General features: G+C 32.4%; 1 protein-coding gene across 1 annotated transcript in view; it reads right to left on the bottom strand.

The window, feature by feature from the left end:
- LOC106475448 (partitioning defective 3 homolog) overlaps positions 1 to 8,432 on the bottom strand; it is a gene marked incomplete at both ends in the record, with an annotated part of 26,393 nt that overhangs the window by 9,878 nt on the left and 8,083 nt on the right. The window contains 5 exons of the mRNA XM_013936127.1: positions 1,200 to 1,337; positions 2,583 to 2,722; positions 3,744 to 3,866; positions 4,167 to 4,468; positions 7,914 to 7,985. Coding sequence (XP_013791581.1) covers positions 1,200 to 1,337; positions 2,583 to 2,722; positions 3,744 to 3,866; positions 4,167 to 4,468; positions 7,914 to 7,985 — 775 coding nt within the window. The remainder of the gene's footprint in view (positions 1 to 1,199; positions 1,338 to 2,582; positions 2,723 to 3,743; positions 3,867 to 4,166; positions 4,469 to 7,913; positions 7,986 to 8,432) is intronic.

The following is an 8,432-nucleotide window of genomic DNA, read 5'->3' as shown; positions in this document are numbered from 1 at the left end:
ATATATATATATATTAATATCTATTAATTTGTTTCTTTGTAGTTAAGCACAAAGTTGCACAATGGGCTAGGTTTGCTCTGCCCACCATGGGTATTGAAACCCGGTTTCTACCGTTGTAAGTCCGCAAATATACCGCTGTGCCACTGGGGGGAGGGGGGGTTACACTTTAGGGCCATATTATTCTAAAACCTTAAAGCAGAGTATTTAAAAATAGAGTTTCAAATTTACAGTGTTAATGCTATATACAAATACAATTAGATTCAGAATGGATTGTGCCCCCAAACCCTTCAAAGTTGACAAGTGTGTGTGTGTGAGAGAGAGAGAGAGAGGAATCCATTCAGGTTCTCAATGCTTCCAAGTTAAATAAAAAAATAAATGCTCACTCTGTCTTGTTTTGCACTTGCATGCCAACAAGGATCAGCCTTAGAAATCCTTAATAATCAAACACTTGACCAATATACTTGTAGTATATAAGGGTTATCAAGTTTTATAGAGAGATTATGAATACTTAATTTACAAAATGTATTTTTTACTCCACTTAAACAATCATTTGGTGTTTCTGCAAATATATAACATAAAACTAACTTACTAAAGCTTACTTTAGCTGTTTAATAAATTCCCTTAGTGATAGTAGTTACCAGTCGGTAAAATATTTTTCACCTTCTTGACAGCTATACAATGCTTCATATTATTAGGCAAAATTAGTTATCTCAAGTTAATGAATAAAAAGCCCCCCAGTAGCACAGCGGTATGTCTGCAGACTTACAACTCTAGAAACCGGGTTTCGATACCCGTGGTTGGCAGAGCACAGATAGCCTATTGTGTAGCTTTGTGCATAAATTCAAACAAACAATGAATACACAGCACTAATGAATAAATACCATTCGTATCAATATCTTGTCCTCTAACTTACAAGCTCCCATAAAAGACTAGAATTTAATATTACATAAGAATATCCAATCCCAACTTTTAATAACTGTGAAGAAAAAATGTAATTTGTACTGCATCATCGACTTGTCTTCTGACTTTCATATTCTAAGAAAGGTTAGAGTTTATCTTATGTTAATATCTCATCATCTTGGTTGTTAGGATCTGAAAATGATTGTTATATAAGTATTTTTTCACCCTACATACCAAAACTAAGTGTTTTGTCTCTAAAATACATTAGATATTACTGTATTTATTTATGTATAACTTACTAGCTTCCTAGGAAGGTTAGAAAGTGTATCAAAATCTTGTCTTGACACAAGTAGATTCACAACGCCTCCTGGTGATACATTCCTTAAAACTGCTGCTGCTTCAGCCTGAGATAGACCTGTCACTTCAATTTGATTTACCTGGTAAAAAACAAAATGTGTATTCAACATTCACTGTATTTAATTAAAGAAAAATGTAACTGTATGGTTCTGTTTGATTAAAAAGACGACAAACATCTACAGAAAAAACAAGTAAATACTAATGACAGAAATACGGTTTTGATTATTCAATCCACAGTTTCCCTTATCTTGCCTCATTTTGGATCTTAACCATTTCAGTACTTTTAGTTTAAACTTGCTCAAGTGTAAATTGGTGCAGGACTGTTTTATAATACTACCAGATGCACTTACATTACTTTCACCTCACAATATACATATATAACATCTTTTGATACATAACTGCTGGGACACACGTAACCTAACATCAATGTCTGTTGGGACACACATATATCCCCCATATGCAAATTTTAGAAACTATGCATGGTAAAAAATTTTCAAAATGTATGCTAGGTTATTGATTCTAAAACGTTTCTGGCCCACATCCCAGTTTTTGTTTAATTTTTTTTTTTTTTTTGAAGTACAAACCTAAGCCTAATTAAAAAAAGAACAACCTAGTCGCAAAATTTAACACTTTTAACACTTACCTGTTAGTGGGAAGGATATACCTGTTTTTCTGGCACAATTGAAGAATATATGGTGTGATTTATTTTTTTCAGTTTGAAGGGAAGAAAACACTGGTGAATATAAAAGTAAAGAGTGTAGTGTGTATATATGTAAATGGGAAGATAAAATTGGGCTTATTACAAATTTTATTATTTATAAACTAATATTTTTTATGTATCACCAATATTAGTTCCACATATTTTGATAATCCCTGCCCCAGGTCGTTTATATAGACTTATATCATTTCAATTTTAAAAATATAAAAGTCTCAGTGAAAGGGTTAACATCTTCTTAGATGGAATAGCAAGGGTTAACACCTGCTTGTAATATAGAGCTGTGGATATTTCATAAAACCTTAATGCCTACTAAGTTTCACCTTTGATTAAAACCAACTTAGTAGTAATTTCCAGATGCATAATTAATATAACAGATGAAAAACACCTTGATTGTTTGTTTGTAGTTAAGCACAATGCTATACAAAGGGCTATCTGTGCTTTGCTCATCACGGGTATCAAAACCCAGTTTCTAGCATTGTAAGTCTGCAGACATACCTCTATGCCACTGGAAAGCAACACACGTCGACAACCACCATTTCACACTTAAATGATGGAGAGGTAAAAACTCAATGTATCAATTCAAAACAGTAGCAGAAAAAAAAAAAACCTTTAAAAGTCTATCTCCTGGTTTCAGTCTTCCATCTTTTACTGCAGCTCCTTTTGGTAAAATATTTTTGATGTAAATCGGACAGAAGCCAAGAGCAGGATTATCTCGTGTAGTGATACTGAAACCTAAACCATCAGGTCCTGAAAAAATGGTAAAGTATAAATAGTTTTTAATAGTTTGGGTCACAAATATAGCCATTCATATTGGTTCAAAGCTTACGTAATAGAGATGAAATGAAAAAAAAAAAAGAAAGGACATTATTTGAAACCAAATTATACTAAACTATTAATCAAATTTGGTGACTACACTTAAAAGAAACATATTTTTGAAATAAATACTTAACATTCATCATTGTAAAAAGGTGGGTACAGTATTTTGTCTGTACAAAGAAGAAATGTCAACATTATAACACTACACTGTACAAAAACACTTGACAGTATAAAAATACACAGAAATTTTCAACAATACAGATCAAACTACACTATACAAAAACACTTGAGACTATAATAATACTTTTGTAATATCATATTAGAATAAGACAGATAACTTAAATTATGTCACTTTTTTACAAGCCCAGTATGGGTTTCCAAAGAATGTATAATAGCATTTCAACTTGACATCCTTTGTCAAATGTCAATGCTAACAAAAACCTTTCTCTTACTTACCAGGCTAGCTAGGCTACAACATACAAGATCTTAGTTGAAATGTTATTTATATTTGTCATCTTAAGAGTATAATACAGTTTGAATTGAACACTTCATGTTTAATGGTCAGGTACCACACTGTATACAGAACAATAATGACAGTAGTTTGTCACAGAGAACTTTCATGGTTGGAGACGGCTTGAATGGGTAATGAAGAAAAACTTATATTAAAGTTTAACAAAACCTTGTCGAAACGTTGTACATTTGCTGTTATGTTAAACTTTAATATAAGTTTTTCTTCATTACCCATTCAAGCCATCTCCAACCATTATTAGTCTCAAAGTGGGTTCCTCGTCATCGAATGAGCACTTTTATGATCAATCACTGGACTTTGAGGAATAAATGTTACATAGAACCTTTACTTTTATGGACTATCAAGAGAATTTAGAAACCAGTATCTCAACCAGTGTTCTACACTAATGTTAGGACATATGATGTGCAGAGACAGATATTTTACCTTTTGTTAGCTGCACATTAAGTTTCCTTCCCATTTTTCTGGTATTAGAAGTGAGAAGAACATTCTTTTGACCAAACGAGACTGTATTGATTGGTGTTGAAATTCTAATATCAGATTTTGGACCTGTAAGATATATTTTTTTAAATCAAGGATTTTCGCTAAAATATTGTTAGCAGTAAAGTTCCTGCTTAAAACTCAGAAACTAACCATGAGACCAATAATACCAGTTGTACTATTAATGAATTACAAAAATCAAACAGTTACAGATTAAAAACCACCTTAATAACAACAATGAATATTTAGAAAAGTGCAAGTGATTGTGTAAAAATGTTTTTAATTAAAAGTTATCTCCACAGTAACAAAACCTTCAAAAGCCTATATAAAACACTAACATTAAGAATCTTTTCAAGTATAATCTAACACCTTTTTCTTCATCTTCTTGTAATTTTTTTCTTTGGATGTCAATTCTTTCTTCAGATGAAGTACTCTTAATCCTTTCTGAAGAGGGAGAAAGACACTCTGAAAAAGATTCGGATTTCTTTCCAAGTCGAAATTCAATTTCTGGACTTTGAAGAGCATTTTTGAATATCTCTTGGGCTTCTGGAAAGTCAACATGGACTAGATTTTGTTGGTTTATCTCAACAATCCTGTCACTGACCTGCAACCTTCCATCTTTGTCCACTTTGCTACCCGGCTCTTCTCCTTGAACTCTAAGCCCATTGCCTCTGAAGACAAGTAAACAAAGATAAAGTTACAACTGTTAGCCACAAACACAGAACTTATAAATCATTCATTGTAAAGGAATGTTATTATATGGCTTTAGAATGTACCAGTAACATTCAGTTCTAAATATTGCAACCTATATTTATTTAGACTCTTAGTTTCATGTTCACAAGAATTCACTTGTATCAGTACATTTTAATTTAGGTTTGATGAAACAAAGTTTGAAATTCTACATTTACATCTTTATTGTAATTCAACTGAAAATATTGACAACTAATTAATCAATGTATTCCTTGTTTACTTGCTTGTGTTTGTATATTTTTTGTTGTTAAGTACAAAGCTACATAATGGGCTATCTGCGATGTGCCTACCACAAGTATCAAAACCCAATGTTTAGTATTATAAGTCTTAAGACTTATTGCTGAGCCACTTGGGGGGGTGGGGGGTGGGGGATAGGTCAATAATTAAAAGTATTTGTTTTTTTTTACATTGTGATACCCCTAGTAAGACCAATATATTAAGTTAGCTACATTGTTCACTGAGTTACCCATAATCTATGATCAGAAGTTATTAATAATTAACTTAGTAAATTAAGTTTCGTATAAAATACTTCCAAGCTATTGTATTTTAAATAAGTCAATTTACTGAATTTCAAAACAGAAAAAAATTAAATATCTGGATAAGCGACACTGAATAAACCTTTTTCTCCTTTTTGGATAATACCAATGAGAAGACTTACTTCTCATGGCATCTGTAAGTTGAACAAAGTTTACTTGTAATTAATAAACCTGTTAATTACTTGTGCAGATACAATACAACGTGCATAACTTGGGGTCCTTAAACCCGAGCAGATGCTGCCAGTGTCTGGCCAAAAATCCTGATTTACCCATCAGATGGTGACAACATCCGATAACATTTAAGTCTCTTTGGCTGAAAACTAATCCAAACCATGTTATTATCCACATTATGGTGATAATTATTAGGAAATCATGAAGATAATTCCAGAAGAATGTGCATCCCTAATTTAGCAGTGGAAGACTAGAGGGAAGGCAGCTAATTATCACCTCCCACCGCCAACTCTTGGGATACTCTTTTACCAACGAACAGTTGGATTGACCGTCACTTTATAACGCCCCCATGGCTGAAAGGGCGAAAATGTTTGGTGTGACGGGGGAATCAAACCCGCGACCCGCAGATTACAAGTCGAACGCCCTAACCACCTGGCCATGTCGGGCCACTTCCTTCTTGTAATTAACTTATCATTATTTTCTCAGCTACTTAAGCATACATTTTTCAGTTGTAAGTCCTTTTTGTCTAATTTTTGTGCATTTTAAACTACTCCAAAAAAGACTAAAGACCTAAGATTTTAGAGCATTATTTATTCACTGAATGTACTTAATGAATAAGTTTCACTTTCAACATATTGCTAGTAATAATACATGGAATATAAATATTCTCAAATTTAAGATAGTCAAAGTAAGGGTCTAAGTAAGTTGACAACTTGTATGAAATGATCACATTTACACACAAAAAGAGATATTCACTACTGGCACTAATCTAGTCTCTGGGGGATGATGTTACTGAATATACTATCTCATCTCTCTCAGTAAGTATAGCACCAAGCTTTCTGACACTATGTAGTAGGTTTAGACACTGATGTACCTAGCATCTAAGAAGATTGTAGAGGTGTTCTTTGAAACTTATCAAGATTTCGTGTGGGCCAATCTATGCTCTCTATGATTTCTTGTTCAAGTTAGCCCATCACAATCCTAACGACATGACACTATGTATTATTAGGTGGGTCCAATTACAAACATAAAAATTCACATAACAGGAGCCAACAGTACATCAATATATTGCTAAATAATTAATTTTGCTCAAAAATACTAGTGTTTTCCCACATCATAAGTAAACCCTCATGGAAGTTGTAATGTTCAATAACATTGCAACGATCATTTCAATCAGAACTATCCTGATGCAAACCTGTCAATTACATGTAGAGATAGAAGGCCTTGACCTAAAGGTGAAGAGTACAGATGACCAATGGCACCAAAGAGCTGTGTAATGCTGTACCACGTGATCAACTTCAGCAATGATCTTAAACCAAATTCCTGAAATCTGTTCCTTACTGTTGTCCACTGGTAATCACTTTAATTGTTGCTATGATGTTGTCTATATTAAATTCAAGGACAACATACTTTGATTCCTAAGGGTCATTCATTACTGATAGTTGTTCTTATGTTACACAGTAGGCCTTCAAGACTTTTTTCCACGTTGTTCAGTATGTACCAGTTATCTGATAATGTGACCATAACCTTCCAACTAAGGACCCAGATACACCAAAATTATCTGCCACTTCTCTCTCTGTGTTTATCTGGTGTACAACATTTGAACATTGTGTGCTTCTGTCAAGAATATTTACCTAATTTCAGAAAACAAATTACAACAAATACCCAAACTGAAACCATCACCAGAACAGTCAATCAAATCTAACAATGATGGGAGAGCTATCTTTCCAGTTTCAGTAGGAAAAAAAAATGCATTGAAGCAGCCATGCATTCAGACAATGCAGGCACTAAAATGTTCACACAACTAATGGCAAGTTGATTTTTAAAAACGCACTTGAAAATAATTTACCAATGTCTGCCCCTTTTAATTGTTGTTTTTCATTTGGTGTAATATATTTTGCTATGATTTACTATGTATGTGTTCTCATGAGTTATATTTGGTGTAATAACTTTTGCTATGATTTACTATGTATGTGTTCTCATGAGTTATATTTGGTGTAATATCTTTTGCTATGATTTACTATGTATGTGTTCTCATGAGTTATATTTGGTATTTATTACTTCACTAGAATATTCTAAACTGGCCCTCCTGAGATATTCCATGAAATATTTTGTTACAAGTAATTATGGATTTATCAGATCATCTATATAAGTTAGCATGAAAATGTTTATATCCAGGGATTGAATTACAATTTTAAATTACTTCTACTACTTCACATTCCAGTTATTAAAAAATAAATTCTCACTAAGAATTTCTCATGTCAAGAAAATCAAAAAACAATAAGCATGTAATTCTTAGCCTCAATGTTTATATTAAACGTTTCACTCAAGAGGTTAAATAAGTATCACAAAATACAAACTGAAAATCTGATGTATTAAAAACAATACAACCAGAATTTATATCCATAAAAAAAGGAAAATGTCAATGAAAAGGATCTGTATTAAAATTTTACTCAGAAAAAAGAAAAACACATTTACAAGAAAAAAAAGTGAAGAAATTTATAAAAGAATGGAGCTCAATCAAAACTGGTTTCCAATCTTCTTTCAGGCATATCTCAGTTGTGTAATTTATATAGAAAATATAGGAAGTTTAGCTTAATACGAATATAAACGCATACTCGACAACAATTTTTGTAAACTACAAAACAAATAATCACACCTTCCACAGGAGTCATGGTCAGGAACAATGTGTATACCAAGAGGGCCAGGTCCATTTTTCAGTGTTAGTATCCTGTCACAAAAAAAGGTATTAAAGAACAGTTAAACTAAAATAGCTTTAAATTTTTTTTATTAATATATGCCATGCAAATTACTTACTATAGTTGTAATTATGTTACTAAAGATGGAATTTTATTGAAACCTTTGCACTTGAACAGTTAAAAGAAATTAATAATCTTATATATATATTGTGAACCATGGTGTCTCTCCGAGCATTCATCTGTCTCCTGTTTGAAAAGCTGCATACGCAGGCAAAGCTGAACATTTACTTTTGAAATGATAGGAAAACAGGCACAAATAATGTTGATGCCAAATTTTATTTCACAGGCAGGATATCCTACACTATTTGTTAGGAATTAATCATACTATCATTCAGATTTCAAAACGTGACATAACATAAAGAATAAAAACATAGATTTACCGTATGTTATTATTGAGCGGTTCTTAGCATGACTGAAAT

This window comes from Limulus polyphemus, unplaced genomic scaffold, assembly GCF_000517525.1.
Source record: "Limulus polyphemus unplaced genomic scaffold, Limulus_polyphemus-2.1.2 Scaffold8594, whole genome shotgun sequence".
NCBI classification, from domain to species: Eukaryota; Metazoa; Arthropoda; class Merostomata; order Xiphosura; family Limulidae; genus Limulus; species Limulus polyphemus.
The sequence above is the reverse complement of the archived record's forward strand: the minus strand, read 5'-3'. Positions and strand labels throughout refer to the sequence as shown.